This window comes from Canis lupus, chromosome 7 (genome assembly GCF_003254725.2).
Source record: "Canis lupus dingo isolate Sandy chromosome 7, ASM325472v2, whole genome shotgun sequence".
NCBI classification, from domain to species: Eukaryota; Metazoa; Chordata; class Mammalia; order Carnivora; family Canidae; genus Canis; species Canis lupus.
Window position 1 is genome coordinate 41,999,321 of NC_064249.1, and position 19,887 is coordinate 42,019,207.

The following is a 19,887-nucleotide window of genomic DNA, read 5'->3' on the forward strand; positions in this document are numbered from 1 at the left end:
CCCGCCTGGCCGCCCGGCTTCTTCCAGCCCCACCGCACCCGAGTGCCCTGAAAGTTCCTTGTCCAGCCTGTACTCGCGGCCACCGAGAACTGGGGGGATGTAGCCTCCGGAGGGGGCCCGACCCCCGCGCTCCATGTGCTCTGTGCCCCAAATACCTCCCCGCGCCAGACATTCCTGCCCTCGTCCTCCTTGCACCCCCATCACGCCCCCACACAGACGGCCCGTGGTCGCAGCAGAGCCTGCCGCCCCCCAGCGTCGCTCGGGGGCCCCCAAATACCATTCTGTTGCCCCACCTAGTCCCTGCCTGCTAAGTGAGTCATTAACCTGACCCATTTCCCTTCCCACATTCCGCTGTCCTCTCCCACATACCTCGGCGCCCCTACCGCGTACCTCAGGGCCCCACCCACCGAGCGCCGGCTCCCTGGGACCCCGCCCCACGCGCCCCGGGGTCCCCTATCGCCGACAGCCCCTCCGTGGACTGAGCCGCGCGTCCCTGCGTTCTGCGGGCGAGCCCCTGACCTGCGCGCCGGGGCCCGCGTCTCCCCGACCTCCCGCCTCGGCCCCTCCGGCCGCGCTCTAGCACGCTGCTTTCTCCCGAGACCCCGGCGCCCCCGGTTCCCGCGCGCACGGCTGCCAGGCTCCCGGGGGCCGCCAGGGGGCAGGAGAGCCCGGCCCGCCGCTGACCGAGGATCCGACAGGAAAGACCCCGGGGTCCCGCGGAGCTTGAAGGGGTTCTAACCCCCGCCCCCGCCTCCAGAGAAGCTGAGGAGGGCACGCGGGCTGCTGCAGGGGCGGGGACTGTGGGTTTCGGGGGACCTGCGTGAGGAACGGGACAGGGAGCGGCTGGGACTGGCCGAGGAGCAGAGATTCCGGAAAGTGGCGGGGGGAGGGGGTTCACGAGTGGCACCCGGTCCACCCTTTTTCGAGCCGTCTCGCTCCTCCCCAGCCCCCGCAGGGCGGCTTCCAGGGACCCGGTGAAAATGAGGCAGTGGGGTGAGGGACCTAAGGGTGGGCTTCCTCGGCCTGCTGTCCGGGTCTGACGTAGCCCATTCCTCTGTTCCTTTTCTCACCCTGATTGTCGCCCTGAGGCTAAACGGGGAGCCCGGGAGACCCAGGTCCTGGACTCCCCCCACTCCTCCACTGCCTTCTGGAGCCAGGGAGTGGTTGGTAGAAGGAGTAGACCATTTGGAGAACAAACAGGTTGTCAGAGGGTTGAGTGATGGGAGCCCAGGTACCCTCCAGGAGGGCCCAGGAATGGTTGGGGAGGAGGAGGAAGAAGTCGGAGGTAAGGAAAGGGGGAAGGGGTGGAGTTTTGTTACCTGTCACCTGCTCGCAGGGAGTCTAGGGCGGGCTGGGGACCGGTATAAAGCAGCAGGCGCCTGTGATCGCTCCACCTCACACGCAGCGCCTTCCTGAAACTGTTCCACCTCCTCCCACCCAGTTCACCACCACCATGATTCCAAGCTTCCAGGCCCCTTTCTTCTTCCTGCTCCTGGTAACCCGAGAGCTTACAGGTGAGGGGCACAAGATGGGGGCTGCCTTGCTCATGGGGTCTTCCCAGCCATTCTGTGGGTTTTCTTTCCTAGCGGATCGCACCCCCAGGGGCAGAATTTGCAGACAGGGGTGACCCAGTCTGTGCCGGAATGGAGAGAGGCTAAGGACAGATGGGAGAGTCAGCCCCTCAGGAGAGCTGGCACCAGGACCTTACAGTGACCTGGAGAGAAGTCTGGGGAGGTGGTGGGAGTCGGGAGAGGTAAATATTAGGATTGGAGAAATGGACAGCTAAGATCAGAGGGTGTGGGAAGAGAGAGGGAGACTAACAGGAAGGAGGAAGAGGGCCCTGTCTCAGGCTCCATAATCACCCCAGCACAGGGAGGCAACTCATCCCTGACCAGCAGCCCAGCCTCAAGCTCGTCCTCCACCTTGAGAAAGCATAGCTCCTCGTCCTTGACCAGCAGCCCAGCCTCAAGCTCGACCACCAGCCTGGGAAAACTCAGCTCCTCATCCTTGACCAGCAGCCCTGTCTCAGGCTCGATAATCACCCCAGCACAGCATGGCACCTCATCCCCGACCAGCAGCCCAGCCTCAAGCTCGTCCTCCACCTTGAGAAAGCATAGCTCCTCGTCCTTGACCAGCAGCCCAGCCCCAAGCTCGACCACCAGCCTGGGAAAACACAGCTCCTCATCCTTGACCAGCAGCCCTGTCTCAGGCTCGATAATCACCCCAGCACAGCATGGCACCTCATCCCCGACCAGCGGCCCAGCCTCAAGCTCGTCCTCCACCTTGAGAAAGCATAGCTCCTCATCCTTGACCAGCAGCCCAGCCTCAAGCTCAACCTCCACCTTGAGAAAGCATAGCTCCTCGTCCTTGACCAGCAGCCCAGCCTCAAGCTCAAACACCAGCCTGGGAAAACTCAGCTCCTCATCCCCAACCAGCCGCCCAGCCCCAAGCTCGACCACCAGCCTGGGAAAACACAGCTCCTCATCCTTGACCAGCAGCCCTGTCTCAGGCTCGATAATCACCCCAGCACAGCATGGCACCTCATCCCCGACCAGCGGCCCAGCCTCAAGCTCGTCCTCCACCTTGAGAAAGCATAGCTCCTCATCCTTGACCAGCAGCCCAGCCTCAAGCTCAACCTCCACCTTGAGAAAGCATAGCTCCTCGTCCTTGACCAGCAGCCCAGCCTCAAGCTCAAACACCAGCCTGGGAAAACTCAGCTCCTCATCCCCAACCAGCCGCCCAGCCCCAAGCTCGACCACCAGCCTGGGAAAACACAGCTCCTCATCCTTGACCAGCAGCCCTGTCTCAGGCTCGATAATCACCCCAGCACAGCATGGCACCTCATCCCCGACCAGCGGCCCAGCCTCAAGCTCGTCCTCCACCTTGAGAAAGCATAGCTCCTCGTCCTTGACCAGCAGCCCAGCCTCAAGCTCGACCACCAGCCTGGGAAAACACAGCTCCTCATCCTTGACCAGCAGCCCTGTCTCAGGCTCGATAATCACCCCAGCACAGCATGGCACCTCATCCCCGACCAGCAGCCCAGCCCCAAGCTTGACCTCCACCTTGAGAAAGCATAGCTCTTCATCCTTGACCAGCAGCCCAGCCCCAAGCTTGACCTCCACCTTGAGAAAGCATAGCTCTTCATCCTTGACCAGCAGCCCAGCCTCAAGCTCCACCTCCTCATCCCCTACCGGCAGCCCTGTCTCAGGCTCCACCACCACCCCAGCACAGCATGGCACCTCATCCTCCACCACCAGCCTAGCCTCAAGCTCCACCTCCACCTTGGGAAAACTCAGCTCCTCATCCTGGGCCAGCAGCCACACCACCAGGACTACCGCCAGTACCACTAACCATAACATGGAACCTCCCATCTCCTCCAATCATAGCACTTCTCCCCAGTCTATTAGGATCTCCTTCTTCTTCCTGTCCTTTTCCATTTTGAACCTCCAGTTTAATTCTTCTCTGGAAAATCCCAGCAGCAACTACTACCAGGAGCTGCAGAGGAACATTTCTGAATTGGTGAGTAGGTGTCTTTATTCTTCTGTGCTCCATGCTCCCCCCACAGCAGCCTCCAAACTGCCTGGACTGTTTGCCTCAAGCCTTAGTCCTTCCATTCTCACCCCAGTTTTTGCAGATTTATGGACAGGAATATTTCCTGGGCCTTTATAACATCAGATTCAGGTAGGGGGTTCTGGGTGTGGAACCTGTGTGGGGGAGGGGCAGGTTGCCTTGGTTGGGGGAGTCTCTGCGCCTGAAGGTGGGACTTATGGTTGAGTCACCGCTTTCCCTGTGAGCAGACCCGGATCTGTGGTGGTAGAATCAACTCTGGCCTTCCGAAATGGTGCCACTGATGCCAACAAGGTGAAGACACAGTTTGAAGACAGCAAAGAAGGAGCCAGATATAACCTGAACATCTCGAGTATTAGTGGTGAGGCCACCTTTCCCAGCTGTGGCCCAGCACCATGTCTCTGTTTCTGTCTCCGGGGGCCCCTCTCTCCAGCACCTGGGTTCCTACTGTCCCCCAGGGTGTTAATACGGAAGGTCATTCCTTTGGAAGAATATTCTGACCCCTACTTTTCCTTTTAGTGCGAGATGTGTCCTTCCCTTCCTCTGCCCCGTTCAAGTCTGGGGTTCCTGGCTGGGGCATTGCCCTGCTGGTGCTGGTCTGTGTTCTGGTTGCACTCGCCATCATCTATGTTGTTGCCCTGGTAAGTGTTAGGTCTCCAGCCCTGGCCAGAAGCCCCCCTGCTAGAAGAAACTCCATGGCCTCCCATAACACCCTGTTTCTCCCAGACTGTGTGCCAGTGCCGCCGAAAGAACTGTGGGCAGCTGGACATCTTTCCAACCCGAGACGCCTACCATCCTATGAGCGAGTACCCCACCTACCACACCCATGGGCGCTATGTGCCCCCTGGCGGTAATAGACGCAGCCCCTATGAGGAGGTGAGGAGGGCCCCGCAGGTGGAGGGAGGCAGAGGTTTGGGCTGTGCGGGGCTTCTGAAAATGCTCAGAGAAGGTAGAATAGGAGAGGGGCACCAAGTAAGTGGTGGTGGTGGTGGCGGCCCACGGAGGCAGGAGGGGTGGGGTGGAACAGCGGGGGGAGGGGAGGAGACCTTGAGAGGAAGGGGATCTCAAAAGAGAGTGTCCCCACGACCAGCATTTCCAAAGCAGCATTCCCCGCTCCGCTGAACTGGCAGCACAAGCTGCTCCCTGGGACCCAGGATGAAAGGGATGTGACGCCATCAATACAGGATGAGCACCTGTGCCCCTATTCATTTAGCTCCTAGGAGCAGAGAGTGGATTTAGAAAGTCTGGCAGGAATAGAGGGGGTCTCTGATGTGGGGGAGAAGTATAACCCATCCAGGTGAGCCTGGGTGCCAAGGGGTTCTCAGGAGTCTGGAGGAAATGAGGACCCCTCCTCCTTGTTTCTCACCTGGCCTTTCTCTCCAGGACCTAGTCAATAATTACTTGGGCCACCTGAGCGACACTCCAGGTCGGGGGAGGGGAATTTCCTTCCCTTGAGCCTGTTTTCTTTGCTCAGAGACTTCCTTCTCCCAGTCTTACAGAGGCAGATACTCCTGCTTGGGCTGGAGGAGCGCGATGGAAGGAGAAAGGGGCAGTAGGGGAGGGCGAGGGGGCTGCTGAGAGCCGAGGGGGGCAGTGAAGGGGACCAGAGGGAGGAGGAGTGGCCCTGCGCCCTGTTTACAGTCACCTGGCTGCTGCTAGTGCCCAGCAGGTGCTCTCCTAATTAACCCTTTGAGAGTTAGACTCTCGGACCTATTACCCCACCCTGTGGTGTGATCCAGGAGCCACTTCCTCCCAGGAAACCCACAGCTTCTCAGCCCATGTCTCCTCCCTCCACCCAGGTTTCTGCAGGCAATGGGGGCAGCAGCCTCTCTTACATGAACCCGAACCCAGCAGCCACTTCTGCCAACTTGTAGGAGCACATTGCCTGCCCAGCGGTCCAGATGACAATGCCACTTGCCTCCCCCAGACCCCCACCAGAGTCCTCTCCTCTCAACTGTGTTCTGGGCTGGTGAACTAGGGGGTTCAGGTGGGCTGTTCACAGACCCCACCATGTCCCCTACCCCATGTCAGCCCTGCTGATGAAGCCCATCCGAGCCCCTTGGGGACAGGGGCTCCCAGGAGGACTGACCCAGAAAGCCCCGGGTTGGAAGTACAAACCAGACCATGGCTGAATAAAATGGGGACCTCATCTGTGCTGACTGCCAATTTTGGATCTGTCATCTGTGACCCATAGGTGGGGGGCAGGCTGGGGGGGCGTTGGAAGGGATCTTTGCAGGAGTTGGGGGCAGGGAAAGAAGGCAAGGAATAGGCTTTGTCTGGAAAGCAGGAGACGTGGAGAGATGACATTGGGGCACAGGTCACCTCTGGCATCCCTGGTGGCACACAAGGAAGGAGGAAACGAAACTGAGTTGGCTTGGAGGCCAGCATGACCCGAAGTCAGTGTGACCCAGCTCTACCTGCACCCCTGGCTCTCCCCTCTCCTCAGGCTGGGGGCTGGTGGCAGCCACGCCCTTGCCTCCCCTTGGCCCAGTGCCCATAGGCGGCTCTATTCTTAGCTGCCAGGGTGTGAAGTAAGTCCGTGGGCAGTGATAACACAGGCAGAGTCAACATAGAGTCAACAGGCCACGATAAGCACAGCATTAGATCCGGACGCTGACGCCAGGCCTGGCCCCCTCCCTGGCCAGCAGGGTCTGCTCTAGGCACCTTGGGAATGGGGAAGTGGTTCTGGTTCCCTGACCCTTTGGGCCCAGGCACGGTGCCTGCCCCCCTCACCACATGCCCTGGGGGCCTTGGCCCTGGCATGGCCTTCAGCCACCAGCACAATATACCCCCTGAAGGCCACTGTCACCTGGAGCCTGAGCCAGAACGTGTGGCTGGAGGAGGGTTGGGAGCACCTGGCTTGGGATCTCCTTCCCTTGGGCAGCAGATCCCCTGAGCACCCCTGTTCTGAGCAGTAGCGGAGCTCCCTGGATCCTTCCCACCTGTCACACCCAGCGCAGAAATGAAAAGGGATGGTCAGGTTCAGGGAAGGCAGAGATGTGCCTGGCAACGTCATTTATTGTTTATAAACCATGAAAATAACAGCTGTTGCTTGGCACAGGCCTGGCAGTGCCCACTGCAGGGGCAGCAGGGAGCCCCAAAGGCCTTGCCTAGCCGAACCCACTGGGGACACCCAACTTCAGCTGGGGCCCCAAGGGAGACTTGGCACGTTGGCATGGGTGTGGGACAGGGTGAAGCATGCAAGAGGGAGGAGAGATACAGGCATGCGGCTGAGGGACATGGGACCTGGACAACTCAAGCAGGATGACAGGGGCCCCCATCCTCTCACCAGGGAGTGCCTGCCTGCCCCGAGGCTGGAGCTCAGCATCCATGGGGCAGGGAGCTGGGCAGGGCCAAGGGCAGAGCGCAGAGCTGGGGGCCATGCCCAGTGTTCCAGATGCCTTCCCTCCCAGTCAGCCTGGGGAGGGGTACAGGACAAGGATGGGGCAGGGGCTCTCTCCGTGAATTGGGTAAGATGCCATGGGCAGGGTGTGGGGCAGAGACTTGGTGGGGGCTGGAGCCTGGCTTAACAGGCAATGGAGAGAATGGGGGACATCTAGAAGGGTGAGCAGGGGAGAGTCCCTTGGTCAAGAGAAGGCCCCAGGAATACACAGACATAGGGAAAGGGACAGGACGACATGGCAGGAAGAGTTTGGGGAGAAGCTGCCGGAGGAATAACCCAGCTCCAGCAGGCCTGGGGACCAGGGCCCAGGAGGGGCCAGAAAGGGTCAGTCCAGCTTGGCAAAGCCCCCAATGGTGACCTTCCTCTCAGGCTTAGTGCCCACGGGCTCCTGAAGCTGCACTGCACCACCCCCAATGAAGCAGAAGGCAGGGCACACAGGCCCTGAGCAGTCCAGAGGGCACTCCAAGAGCCCACGGAAGGACACAGCATCCAGGAAGGAGACGCGGCCCCGTTCATAGTCCAGGCAGATGCCCAGGCGGGGTGGCAGGGGCACAGTGCAGCTGGCAGCAGGGCCATCCCGCCCTGTCAGCCCTGCATTTGAGCTGGCCCCAGACCCCAGCAGGATCTTGCCCATGCCGATGGTCAGGAAAGCGAAGGGCGGGGACGCCTCCACTGTGGCATCCTCGGCACCACTGTCATGCCCACTGTCCGGATCGTACCTGCAGAAGTGGAGTTGGGTAGGAGAGTGTTGGGGGGGAGGGGTGTGGCACTCCGGGTGGGTGGGTGGGGGCAGAGGCCTGAGCCCATGAGGATGGAATGTCAGGGAGCAAGTGGTTGAAAGGATCCATTTGGGGTACTGAGAGGATGTGTGCAGACACAGCGATGAAAATGTGGGGCTGCGGGTGTGAGTCTAGCGGGAGAGGGATATTGAAAGCAGGCACACTGGCAGGGAGGTGGCGGAGAAGGAGGGACTAGCTGGGGATCAAGTGTCCCAGGAAGACAGGAGATGAGCAAGTAGCAAGGAGAACCATGTGGGGACATGGGGACATCATGCTGGTGAGGCCCTCAAGGAGCATTCAAGGATGAGGGTTTCGTCACTGAGGGGCTGGAGAGAGAAGGTGGTCGGGGAGGTGGGTGTTGGGAGGGAGGTGGGATGGAGGGGGCTGGGGGCGCCACAGGGTTGGGGGGATTGATGTTGGCAGGAGAGTACTGCAGAGAAATGGGGTATTTAGAGATTGCTAAGGGAGTGCTGGGAGGAAGGGTTTGGAGAAGTGCATGTATTAGGGGGTGTTAAACAGGCGTTGGCAAGAGAGGAGATGGAGGTGGACATTTTCAGGGAAGGATCTCAGGATGTTGAGAACAGACATGGTGAAGGAGGAGAGAGGGTTTCGTGGAGAAAATGCATTGGAACAGGGTGTTGGGAGGCGCAGAGGCTCGGAGAGATGGTGTGGTGGTCCTGAGGACAGATGGAGCAAGTGGATGGCCCCCTCTCCCAGCCATATGCTCCTCCTTGGAAAACCAATTCTCCAAGCCCTTCCCCTAAGCCCCCGCCTGCCCCAGCCACAGGCCTCAGCCTGGCATCCATGCTCCTAGAGTCCCCCACTGCCCCCCAAGCCCGTGGGAGCTCCCCTCACCACCCCCATCCCATCCTCAGCTCCCCAACCTGGGCCCCCATGCCACCCCCCAAGAGGCCTGACCTGGGGCTGATCACATCGGGGGCACCCTGGAAGCTTTCCTGAAGCTTGCTCTCCAGGCCGACGCCCACCTTGACCAAGTAGGAGGCCGGGTCCACGGCACAGGCCCAGTAGCTGCGTCCTTGGGTCACAGCCACATCGCCCAGGACCACGTCCACGCTCAGGTGGCAGCCGGTGAGCAGCCGCTCCGCAGCCAGCAGCAGTGGCAGCCCCGGCACACTCCGTACTGCTCGCTGGTCCTTGCTGATGGCCAGACGCTCCCGGCTTGTCCCCCAGCGGCCGTCGAGGAAAAAGTGCAGGACTGCAGTCGGGGAGGGTAACAAAGGAGAGACGTCAGGTGATGAACACTGGCCTCAACACCGGCCAGGGAGGCCGTGGAGGCCGTGAGGTGTCAGCAAAGGACACTGGAAGATTGTGGAACGTGAAACATGCTGCCAGGGATGGGTGGGGGCTCCAGGGACCAGGGCCTACAGAATCGCAATGGAGAACACAGGGAGAAAAGAAGAGCATCCCAAATGGGCCCGAGATCCCAGGAAGAGTTTTAGTGGTGGGCCCAGACACTGGTTCCCCAGACCTAGAGGACTTGCAGGGCTTCCTCCCACCCCTCTCTGATGGCTAGCCCCCCAGAGAGTCCCCACTGCTGCTCTGTTCCAGCTGGTGCTATGCCCCCTACCTCCAACCTACACCTTGCAGCGCACCCCCCAGCTGGGCCCCCCTGGAGAGCTGCCATCATGGAGTTCTTAGTGGGAGCTGGGAACTCACCTGGCTTCATTCTCACAGACACTGTCACTGTCCCTACAGAAGAGGGACTGGGAGTTCAGTGGGGGCACACGACTCGCCCAGGGCCACCTCTGGCAAGAGGCAGAGTAGGGATGTGAACCCAGGCAGCCTAGCCCCAGGGTCCGGGAGCACAGCCCACTGTTGTCTGTCCAGTGCCTGCCCAGCACCAGCTGTCAGTAGGGCTCGTGGGTCCCCACACACCCTGCGCCCTGGAGGTGCCATACAGTGCCCCCATCTGCCCACTCACCAGGTGCCGGGGGTGTGTGTAGGTGCACATCTTCACTGTACTCGCCGTAGCCAGCTTTGTTGCAGCCGCGGACACGCAGCACGTACACAGAGCCTGTGTCAGGGTTCTCGAGCAGGGCACTGGTGCCCCTCACCTCTTCCCGCCGCTGCCAGCGGGCGGGGCCTGGCTGGGCAGGCACATCGGTACGCCGGAACTCGATGGTGTAGTGCCAGGCAGGTGGCGAGTGGGGGGGCAGCCGCCAGCACAGGAATATCTGGTCGTAGGCAAAGGTGCGCTGGGTGTCAATGACGGGAGCCTCGGGCACTGTTGGGAGAGACAGCTGGGGTCAGTCGGGGCCTGGTCATGGGCCTGGCATGGAGGGCAGGCAGGAAAGGGGAAAGCAGCGGGGGCCGGGGGGGTGAGTGTGGGTGAGAGGGGGCTGGAGATGAGGCCACCTGGGTGCCTGGCAGGGAGGGGTAGGGCAGAGCCCAAAGGAGCAGGGGAGAGGTGTGTTGGCGTGCACTCGCAGAGGGCAGGAGGCCTCGTGCGGGTCCTGGACTGCCCTTTGCCCAGCTCCAGCCTTGGGGCAGTTGCTTCCCATTTCTGGGTCTCAGTTTCCTCCTCTGTCAAAAATGGTCTTAGACCAGATGGGGACCCTTCTTTCTACGACCTTTTAAATTCTATGAATAAAGAGAAGCCGTGGAGAAAGGCAGGCAGAGGCCACTTGGACCCAGGAAAAAGGGCACTGGACAGGAAGGAGGGGTGGAGTTGGAGGGAGACAGATGTGAGAGTCAGCAAGGCAGAGAAGGGGACAGCAAAGGGCAAGCATCAGCTTGACAATGGCAGGAGACAAAGGCCAAGGGAAAGAGAAGTAAAGTCCAGAGGGCAAGGATCCCAAGGACAAAAGGTCAGAAGGGCAGGGATGAGGCAGGAGCCTACGGCAGGCAGAGAGAGACAAAGGGGACTAGGGCAGGGGGGTGGGAGGAGGACCAAGAGTTTGGTGAGGGCAAGACAGAGAAGGAAGCAATGAGTGGGTGGCCGAGCTGAGTGGGGGCGGCAGGGCAGGGCCCCCGGGGCAGGGCCGCTGACTTGCCTGGGGTGCTCCGGAGCAGAGTCCGCGGTGGCCACAGCCTACAAACAAAGAGAGGGAGAAGCAGCGCTGAGCGCGGTGGGACAGTGTGGCCGGGTGGGTGAGGTGGGAGGGGCAGCTGGCCAGGCTGGGCAGGAGGCCAGGGAGGTCCCCGGTGGGCACTGCCCCCCGGGCCCGCTGCTGGGAAAGAAGGGAGGAAGGCTCTAATTGGGCGCGGGGCCACCCCGGCCACCTCCTCACCTTGTAGGAAGTTAAGCTCTGTCAGCAGCTTCATCTCACGCCCTACGTCCAACTGACAATGGCGGAAGGAGGAGCTGGCAGCTGGCCGGAACGTCTGGAGGGCCTCCGTGGCCCGGGCAATCCTGGGATGCGGGCAGGCAAGGGTCAGGCACTGCTGTGTGGGCAGCTGCCCTGCCCCTTGATTCTGCCTCGCCCATCCCTAGAGCTTTGGCACTTGCTTAGGTCACTTCCTTGTCCCTTCAGGCCAGCTGGATATCAGCTTGGCTGGACAAACCCCCTCAGGGCTCATCTCTCCATTGGGCAGCACTCTGGAGGCTGTCTTCCACAGTGGCTGCACCCATGATGCCCCTGCCCCTAGGAGCCTGTGCCCTTGTGCTGTGCCCGTGTACCTGTTGTGCAGCTGCTTGGCTGCTTGCACAAAGCAGGGTTGGTCTGTCTCCTTAAGAACCTCCTGGGCATAGCCCACCAGACCTGAGCCATCCAGTAGGCTCCGGTGCTCCTGGATCTGGGCGCTCAGACGGGCCAGCCGCTCCTGCTGGCATTCCTCAATGGCCTGGAGTAGTGATGCCCGCTTCTCCTCCAGCACAGCCCCCAGTCCCCGAACCAGCTGGGACACCTCCTCCTTGGCCTGCTGACCACTCACCTGCCCAAAGAGCAACACTCACTACCTTCTTGAAGGCAGCACCTGTGCCAGCCTATGCCAGCCTCCTGGGGCACCACAGCACAGCTAGGATGACGAAGGCCCCAAGCAAATCCTACCCACCCATTCCAGGCTCACGGCCCTATTGCAACAGCACCTGCACACCCAGATGGGCTCAGCTCCTGAGACTTTGTGCCAACCTTCCTGGATGCCCACACCATAATCCTGACCCTATAAGGAGTCCCCCAAATAAAAGAGACTATGACTGCACTAATGTCCACTTGGACTGCACTAATGTTTACTGGCCTCCGGGCCACCCTTATTGTCTGTCCCCAGGTCAGTTTACTCAAGTGACCTGGCAGCAGGTATCAGAGACCATAGCCTTACCCTAGCTCCAGGGACATGTGCCATCCTCAGCAGGCAGCAGAGCCTGAGGGCATCTGAGCTATGTCCCCAGGGCTCCCTAAACTATCCTTGCCCTGGGTGATAGCCACCCCGTCCCCACTGTAGCCCCAGGTACAGCCTGGCCTGGGGCACTGTTGTTCCTGCTAGCCTGGTTGAACCAGACACATCCGTGGACCACACGTGGGCTCCCTGAGCTTTCGACCAGGGGATTGGGCCGTGCCTATCTGCAGGCCCACCTCCGTGCCCTCCCTCACCTCAGTGTGCCTCACGGTCTCCTCCAGCTCACAGATCTGGGTCTGTACTGTGTCCTGGTTTCCCAGGATGTATGTCAGGCTCTTTGTCAGCTTGTCCTGAGGGGGAAGAAAGAGGTGGGCATCATGCCTCACTCGGCAGAAGCCAGCAGTCAGGAGGCGGTGTGAGAGGGTATGCGTGTGGCTTAGCACCAAGGTTGAGTAAGGCAGGGTCCTCACCTTGAGGGCCTGGTAGGCACTCAGCACTGGCGTGATCTTGTGTCCGCCGTGGGTGCGCCTCACCCGGCAGAGCTGGCACACCAGCCGCTGGCATGTCTTGCAGTAATGGGTCACCTCTTCCTTGTGGTCTGGGCACATCAGGCCCTAGGGACAGAGAGACCAACGACATGATCAGCCAAGGGTGAGTTTAAGGCCGCTGACCTAACGCAGAAGCAGTGCGGAGCCCTGCCTCTACCAGCTGCTGGAGCCAGGAGAGGAGAGAGGGGAATGGGGAGAGGGGCCGGGGGTGCCCTGCAGCGCCACCTACTGGTGGCAAAGGCTCGGAAGGGAGCCCAGCCGCCACCCTCCCTTCGTCTACACGGACATGTGTCCTAAGGGCAATAATAATGATAATTAATCTCTGCCTCATGGCTAATAATTAACCTTGTCCATCTTGCTCCCTGCCCATCCCCATTGCTTAGAATAGCGCCAGGCACAGGGTGCTTGATAAATATTTGGTCGCTGAATGAATGAATGCAGCCAGATCTTTGTTGACGGGGAGCTTTCACCAACTACCTCATGTGATCCTGTCCACAAACCCCAAGGTATGGGTATTGCAGGGCAGATTTTATCATTCTCATTCCACACACAGAAGATTGGGGCTCCAAGATGTTTAAAGATTTATCCAGTCCCTTTCTTTTGTCACAGAAGAAGGAGCCTGGCCAAGGCAAACCTCTGCCCACCTCCCCTCAGAAGCCCACAGCGCCGGGCGCCCACCCACCCAACACTGCCAGGTCCCTCTCCTAGCGGGCTCACCTTGGGGCGGAAGGAGAGGGTGGGCAGGGTGGGCTCGTGCTGGGCCTTCTGGGTGCCCCAGGGGTGGAAGAGCTTGAAACACTCGTTGCAGAAGGTGGCCCGGCACTCGGTGCAGCCCTTGGTGGCCTCTAGCGGTGGGGGCTTGCACAGCTGGCACAGGATGGCACCACCCACACTCACACTCTGGCGGTACCGCTCCACCACACGCTCAAGGGTCAGGTTCCGGAACAGCCCTGCCAGGCCCCGCTCCCCCAGTTCCACATCACCCTGGCAGGCTGGGCACGGGAACATGATCACCTGGGGGTGCAGAGCACCTCGCTTGCGCCCGGGATACGTCCCAAAGCCTGTGGAAGAGCCAGAGAGGTAGGGAGGGAGGAGTTACAGCTGGCTGAGGATGGGGAAAGTCTGTTCAATTAAAAAAATAATTTTTATTGTGCCAGAGCTCAGCTCCCATTAGAGCCTGCATGAGCGGTGTCTTCACCCTCTGCACAGTGCCAGACCCTTCCAGCTTCCTGATGTACATCCCAGCATCCCCATCCCCACCCCCACCCCACAGGACCCAGCCCCACCTGACTTAAGCAGCCGATCCAAGCGGTCAGGCTTGGGGAGAGTTCTGCGGGAGAGGCGGGGACTTCGGGTGGAAGGGGTGGAGGCAGGAGAGGTGGGCTCAGAGCTGGGGTCCCCACAATGGCCTATATAGCCTTGCTGGCCCAGCACCTCCCGGGCACAGGCCTGGCACACGTTGTGAGTACAGGGCAGCACCAGTGGCTGCTTGTACATCTCTTGACACACTGGGCACAGAAGCTCCTTTTCCATGTTCTTCATGCTTGTCTGTGGAGGGAGCAGGAGTTGGGTCAGAGCATGGACACCTGGGCATATCTCAGCAAGCCTTTCAGCTGCCCTTAGAAGCCCAAAGGTTGTCAGGAAGGGGCAGAACAAGCCATCTGGGGCTTTTCCCCAGCCACGAGCCTGGGCCGGGCTCACAGACCTTCCCAGCACCGGCTCCTGCCCGTCTTCCTCCGGCAGACAGCAGACAGCTAAAGCCTACGGAGGGGCGGTTGGAGGTCCGGGTGGGAGCACCTGCCTCCCCCAGCATCAAGCCCCACCCCTTTCACTCCCCCGGCGGGGGCTGGGCCTGCAGCCCCTCTCACCTGGCCACGGCCCCCATCCCCCCACCTCTGGGCCGCCGGCTTCTCTCAAGGACACCGCCCATTCTGCAGCTTGATGCAGACCCCCGCCCCCTTCTCTGGCAACCCCTCTCCCCAGCGTGACTCCTCCCTAGAGCCAGGCGCCGCACGCTCTCCATCCTCCTGCTCACCGCGTCCATCATCCTGCCGCGGCTCTGCCTGCAGCCGCCCCAGCCTCCATTCCCCATCCTTCACCTCCCCAACCGTCTTCTCGGGTCCCCGACACTAACCCATTCCCTTTGCCCTCCACCCGCACCATCCGGCCCTCCCGCTCCTTTCCCCGGCGCAACCGGACTCGTCACAAGCCCCTTCCCAATCTTGAGGGAGACAAGCGCCCGCCTACTTGCCCCCTCCCCACCGGAAGTACCCCTCCCTTTTTTGGTGGAGGGGGTCCTCAAGCTATGCCCCACCCCCACACCTCACCTTGGTCCCTCTCTTCGCAGCCATCCCGGTCAGGGGCGCAGCTGACACAAAGGAGGGAGGCACAGGCAGGGAGGGGGAAGGAAGTGGTGGGGGGGAGCAGGGTTGGCACCGCCCCTGGGAGAGCCGGGCACGGGTTGCCATGACAACCGCGGGCTCAGAGGCAGCCCCGAGTGGGGGCGCGGTGGGGTGGGGTCTCACGGAAGGGTCCAAATTTGGAACTGCACCCTGGGGCGGCTCCTTCAGCGCCCCTCACCTAGCCTCAGTTTTCTTGGAAACAGTCCAAGCTCACGCACGCCCCCTCCTCATAGCATAGCCGGTTGGCCCTGCAGCCCCAGGCTTGGTGCACTGCTGGCGGCTACCCCGGCCCACCCGCCGCATCCGGGTAGCTCCGGGTTCCTTAAACCCCAGCAGATGGACGCTTACACGGCACTCACCCCTGGGCTGCCCCCGGGATTACCCTCTCCAGTCTGCACCCCGACCCTCCCGGTGCTTTCTGCCATCTCCAGCCCCCTGGCTACATCCCAGCGACCTGCCTCATCTCCACCTGCCGAGGTCCCGGCCTGTCCCGGACCCCTATGCTCCCCCTCCCCTTCCCCTCGACCCCACCTTAACTCACACTGATGCGGACCAGTGCATCCATGATGGAAGTGAAGGTCTGCATATCCTCACCCTCAGCCATGGCCCTACCATGCCCACCCGCCCCCGGGTGCCCGATCCCGGCTGCGGCTGCGAACCCTGGGCTTGATGCAGGAGCCTGGTGGGGGTGTGGGGAGGGGGGGGTGAGATGTCACTGCGCATGCTCCAGGGACAGCTTCGAACAGCGCCCGTCGAGGTAGGAGGTGGGCAGTAGTTCTCCCCACGTGGTCTTTTGGAGACGCGGGGGGGGGGGGGGGTGACATGGAATGGTATTTGAGGGAGGGAGCCATTTCCTATGTTCGCACTCTTCATTGGCTCCCTAATCTTACTTACATACAGCGGGAGGATAGTTTCGGAGCAAGAGGACCGGAGGACTTGGGCAAGAGCCCACGGGAGATGCCAAGGCAACGAACGCGGGGGAGGGAGGTGTGAGGAACGGGCACTAGAGATGACATAAATGCAAGAAAGACAGGAGTGGGCTAGAGGCCATGGGCCATGAGCCCAGCGTCTTGCGCGGAAGGCAGCCGACTCTCGGAGTGCGGGGAAGGGCAGGGGACCAGGGCGGTGGCCAAGGCCGCTCCTGGACGCGATACCTCCTCCGTGCCGGCAGGGGCGCTGCGGCCAGGCGCCTAGAGGGAGTGCGGGCAGGACCTGGGGGCCCGCGAGTCCGCGAGTCCGCGAGCGGGGCTGGCGCATGCGCACGGACGGCCGCTGCGGTTCGGTGCCTCTCTTTCTTTCCTGAAGTGCCTTCTGGGCCTGGGGGCAGCGTGCGATGGGTAACAGGACTGGCGGGGTCCCCCTACGGACCGGCGGGACGGGGCGGGGGCGCACCGGCTGCCCCGGTCCTCTGCCCGCAGAGCTGACGTGTCCCGGGCCGCGGGGGCGGGAGGGCGCGGGGGCCGGGAACGCCGTGGGGGGAGGGTCGCAGCGGGGGTGCGCAACCCCGAGGGGCGGCAGGGAGGGCCCGACCCGACCCTGCGCCTCTGATGCTCGCCTCCCCTCCAGCCGTGGGCACGGGCACCTCGCTGGCGCTCTCGTCCCTGCTGTCCCTGCTGCTCTTCGCCGGGATGCAGATGTACAGCCGCCAGCTGGCCTCCACCGAGTGGCTTACCATCCAGGGCGGCCTGCTGGGCTCCGGCCTGTTCGTCTTCTCGCTCACCGTATCCTTCCAGGGCTGCTGGAGGTGGGAGGGTGGGGGGCGCTGTTCCGCCTCGTCGCTTCGCTCCACCTGCCCTTAACTCCCTCCACCAGGCCTTCAATAATCTGGAGAATCTGGTTTTTGGCAAAGGATTCCAAGCAAAGATCTTCCCTGAGAGTAAGTGCAAACGAGAGTCGAGTAACCTCCCCCAACACAATGCTGACTTCCCAGGTGCTTGGGTGGTAAAGTTTGTTCAGAAGAAGGAAATACCAAAAAAAAAAAAAAAAAAAAAAAAAAAGAAGAAGAAGAAGGCCACCCTTGAATCCAGCGCCTCTCTGAGCGCTTGGACTCGGGCCTGAAAGCAGGAAGCCCAGTTCTCAGGGGGTTCTGAGGACACTGGGCACCTGCATGCTTGCTTTGCATAGTCTTGGGGGGAGGTGGAGGTGGGGGGTGGAAACAGGACCAAGTTTACTGAGGGGTTCTGATGGGAAGTTGAATCAGCGGCAGTGGGTTCTGTTTATTTGAGATAATGGTGAGGAGCTTCCCTAGTAGATACACCAGATTTCTGGTCAGCAGGAATCCTGACCAAGTTAGAATTATTGTTAGATTATTTCTTTGAAAGGATACTTGTTATTGCTCATGTAATGGAGAATTGATAATTTAGTTATTTATACAGAATTAAGTTCATAAAGCAATTGGAGTATCACCTTAGGATCACCTAAGGAATGTCATGAATTTGAAAGTGGCAGCCAATGCCGCCTCTGAGGAGCCTTCATCTGCTAGAACGCAAACCTGCCACATAGCTCTCGTGTCATTGTGCTCCTCTGGGTGGTGGCTCTCCACCTAGCCCTGTTGCAGCCTTCCAGAGCTCCTTTGGTCCAGCAGCCTCTAGACTTCTGAGATGTTGTTTCCATGTGTATCGTCTTCCTGGGTTTCTTAAAGAAACCTTTGTTGTGGGGCAAGGTTCTTGACCCCCTTCTCCCACCCTGGCCTCCCCAGCTGGGCAGGTGGTGTCTGCCCTGCTGGCTAGCTTGCCACTTTCTCTCCAGTCTTATGCTAGATAGCCCAAGACCCTTTCCTGCCTCCATGGACACATGCATCCAGATACCCGGCCCTCCGATGGTGTCCAGGGAGTGAGGCCCTCAACTTCTACCACTGGCCAGCCAGTGTAATGAATTGATCCTTAGTGGCTGGCTTTTGTTGGAAAGGCCTACTTCCAATGGGAGCAAAACTTGCCCTTCACATTCTGTATCACTTTTCCTTTTCCTTTACATTAGAAGAAGGCCAGGATAGGGAAGTGATGGGACAGAGCTGGTAACGAGCACATGTCTCTTTGTGTCCTGGGCATCATTAAACGTGTCTGAAATCGTCCTGCTGATGTTGTGCCATACTCCTCCAAGCAGATCCCCCAAGATTCAGAGGGCCCCAGATTTCTCCTAGACTCCACATATGAATGCTTGGTGTTTCCAATTCCGACCACCACCCTCCTTGTCCCCTCTTGCCTTCTCAGTTCTTCTTTGCCTCCTTTTGGCTCTCTTTGCATCTGGCCTCATCCATCGAGTGTGCGTCACCACTTGGTAAGTGCCTCACAGCTGCATAAGGGGTGCAGCATCCTGTCCTTTGGTGCTGGATCCTCTAGTAATTTCAGACCTTCCCTGTCCCTCCCTCCCCCTTTGCCCTCCCTCCTTTCCCCTTCCCCATTTTCCTAAGGCTGCTGCTGCTGTTGACCCTAGGAGGCACCAGGCTGGGAGCATACACACTGATGCCACAGTCTTTTTATCTTTGCCCTGTAGCTTTATCTTCTCCATGGTTGGCCTGTATTACATCAACAAGATCTCCTCTACTCTGTACCAGGCAGCAACTCCAGTTCTCACACCAGCCAAGGTCACGGGGAAGGGCAAAAAGAGAAACTGACCCTGACTGTCCAATAAAGTTGATTCTTTGTAGTTCTGTGAGTTGTGATATTCTGTGGCTTCTTCTGCCAAGGCCTGCATGGGTATGCAGAATGTTACTTATGGCAGATGGATACCTGCTGTTTGCAGACCTTGGGGATGTGGGGCTTACCTTCCTCCAGGGTTCATCTCTTAACAAATATTTATTGACTGTCGTCAGTGCTGTGAGTACTTGTGTGAAAGTTTCATGGAAGAGAAGAAGTGCGTGAGTGATCTGCCGTCTTGACCTTTTGGGCAAGGGGTTGAGGCTGTAATGCAGGAAGCCTTCTATGCCCATCAGAACCAGAGTAGATCTTGGAACAGAAGAATAAGGAAGAAAAGGCACCCTCACCCCTCCAGCTCCCCATGGAGTTCATTTACACCCCTGGGGACTTTGTTACTCTGAGCAAACAAGCCTCCTGCCCCTTTTCCAAGTCCTTGGGAGGGAATTCCCCACTGATGTTCCTTTCTGGACCCATTTGTTCAACTCCAACTTGGACACATGCCTGTGTTCAGAAAGACTCCAAGGTTGGTCACTGCCCCATCCTCTTTGTTCTGGAGTCTTCATTTCTCTTCTCTGTTTTACAGACAAGAGATTAGGAACTTGTTATGTTTTATTTTTTTTTACATTTTTAAAAATTTTTTAAAGATTTTGTTGATTCATGAGAGACACAGAGAGAGGCTGAGACATAGGCAGAGGGAGGAGAAGCAGGCTCCATGCATGAGCCTGACGTGGGACTTGATCCTGGAACTCCAGGATCATGTCCTGAGATGAAGGCAGATACTCAACCGCTGAGCCACCCAGGCATCCCGGAACTTGCTGTGTTTTAGCAGAGTATATAAAATGATAGGAACAGGCAACTGGGTGGCTCAGTGGTTGAGCATCTGCCTTTGGCTCAGGCCATGATCCTGGGGTCCTAGAATCAAGTCCTGCATCGGGCTCCCCATAGGGAGCCTACTTCTCCCTCTGCCTATGTCTCTGCCTCAAATAAAATATTAAAATGAGATAAAACGGTAAGGACAAGGCCATCAACCTTGGAGGCACCCTTGATAGGAATGAAGGATATGGTTTCTCAGGTCCTACTCTGCTCTGCCCTGAGAAGATCCTCTCTGTCCAGAGTACCTGTCCCTTGAGGGCATCTAGGCACCTTCCCTCCGGCTGGATTGTGTGAGATTTAGGGTGTGCACAGTGCCTTGGTGAGCATTGTATTCTGCACAGTGCTTTGTAACGGGCAGTAAAGACAGGTGGGTTGGTTGAAAGA

General features: G+C 59.6%; 3 protein-coding genes across 12 annotated transcripts; 2 read left to right on the forward strand and 1 right to left on the reverse strand.

Moving 5' to 3' along the window:
• The first annotated feature begins 12 nt into the window (after window positions 1-12).
• Window positions 13-5,733, forward strand: MUC1 (mucin 1, cell surface associated). 4 transcript variants are annotated; one of them, XM_049112577.1, is made up of 9 exons: window positions 826-1,285; window positions 1,442-1,514; window positions 1,868-2,576; window positions 2,637-3,519; window positions 3,626-3,681; window positions 3,798-3,928; window positions 4,087-4,208; window positions 4,294-4,443; window positions 5,367-5,733. In XM_049112577.1, the coding sequence occupies exons 1-9, from the start codon at window positions 1,220-1,222 to the stop codon at window positions 5,439-5,441; spliced, it is 2,265 nt and encodes a 754-aa protein (XP_048968534.1). In that variant the 5' UTR covers window positions 826-1,219; the 3' UTR covers window positions 5,442-5,733. The 4 variants fall into 4 exon arrangements, with proteins under 4 accessions (XP_025286756.3, XP_048968534.1, XP_048968535.1 ...); XM_049112578.1 differs by having other exon boundaries at window positions 1,868-2,276; window positions 2,337-3,519; XM_049112579.1 differs by having other exon boundaries at window positions 827-1,285; window positions 1,868-2,276.
• Window positions 5,734-6,548: 815 nt separating this feature from the next.
• TRIM46 (tripartite motif containing 46) lies at window positions 6,549-15,698 on the reverse strand. Of its 6 annotated transcripts, none has more exons than XM_025430979.2 (10): window positions 15,537-15,696; window positions 13,880-14,141; window positions 13,311-13,654; window positions 12,516-12,659; window positions 12,300-12,395; window positions 11,390-11,643; window positions 11,001-11,122; window positions 9,692-9,994; window positions 8,668-8,965; window positions 6,549-7,689 (listed from the first exon to the last, which is right to left on the reverse strand). In XM_025430979.2, the coding sequence occupies exons 1-10, from the start codon at window positions 15,597-15,599 to the stop codon at window positions 7,296-7,298; spliced, it is 2,280 nt and encodes a 759-aa protein (XP_025286764.1). In that variant the 5' UTR covers window positions 15,600-15,696; the 3' UTR covers window positions 6,549-7,295. The 6 variants fall into 6 exon arrangements, with proteins under 6 accessions (XP_025286764.1, XP_048968541.1, XP_025286763.1 ...); XM_049112584.1 differs by having other exon boundaries at window positions 15,527-15,659; XM_025430978.3 differs by lacking the exon at window positions 15,537-15,696 and adding an exon at window positions 14,921-15,496.
• A 117-nt stretch (window positions 15,699-15,815) lies between these two features.
• Window positions 15,816-18,640, forward strand: KRTCAP2 (keratinocyte associated protein 2). Of its 2 annotated transcripts, none has more exons than XM_025430984.3 (5): window positions 15,816-15,960; window positions 16,562-16,716; window positions 16,808-16,871; window positions 18,205-18,271; window positions 18,488-18,640. In XM_025430984.3, the coding sequence occupies exons 1-5, from the start codon at window positions 15,852-15,854 to the stop codon at window positions 18,606-18,608; spliced, it is 516 nt and encodes a 171-aa protein (XP_025286769.1). In that variant the 5' UTR covers window positions 15,816-15,851; the 3' UTR covers window positions 18,609-18,640. The 2 variants fall into 2 exon arrangements, with proteins under 2 accessions (XP_025286769.1, XP_025286770.1); XM_025430985.3 differs by having other exon boundaries at window positions 15,835-16,332.
• Window positions 18,641-19,887: the final 1,247 nt, after the last annotated feature.

Excerpts from the sequence above, each read along its gene's own strand:
- MUC1 (XM_049112577.1), top strand. The coding sequence starts at position 1,220 with ATGGGAGCCCAGGTACCCTCCAGGAGGGCCCAGGAATGGTTGGGGAGG. Across the intron at positions 1,515-1,867 it reads GGTAACCCGAGAGCTTACAG|CACAGGGAGGCAACTCATCC; the intron begins GTGAGGGGCACA and ends TAATCACCCCAG. Across the intron at positions 3,929-4,086 it reads GAACATCTCGAGTATTAGTG|TGCGAGATGTGTCCTTCCCT; the intron begins GTGAGGCCACCT and ends TTTTCCTTTTAG.
- TRIM46 (XM_025430978.3), bottom strand. The coding sequence starts at position 15,061 with ATGGCAACCCGTGCCCGGCTCTCCCAGGGGCGGTGCCAACCCTGCTCC. Across the intron at positions 9,995-11,000 it reads AGAGCTTAACTTCCTACAAG|TGCCCGAGGCTCCCGTCATT; the intron begins GTGAGGAGGTGG and ends CTCTCCCAACAG. Across the intron at positions 8,966-9,691 it reads ACACACACCCCCGGCACCTG|TCCTGCACTTTTTCCTCGAC; the intron begins GTGAGTGGGCAG and ends CCCCGACTGCAG.
- KRTCAP2 (XM_025430984.3), top strand. The coding sequence starts at position 15,852 with ATGTTCGCACTCTTCATTGGCTCCCTAATCTTACTTACATACAGCGGG. Across the intron at positions 15,961-16,561 it reads AGCCCACGGGAGATGCCAAG|CCGTGGGCACGGGCACCTCG; the intron begins GCAACGAACGCG and ends CCTCCCCTCCAG. Across the intron at positions 16,872-18,204 it reads AGCAAAGATCTTCCCTGAGA|TTCTTCTTTGCCTCCTTTTG; the intron begins GTAAGTGCAAAC and ends TTGCCTTCTCAG.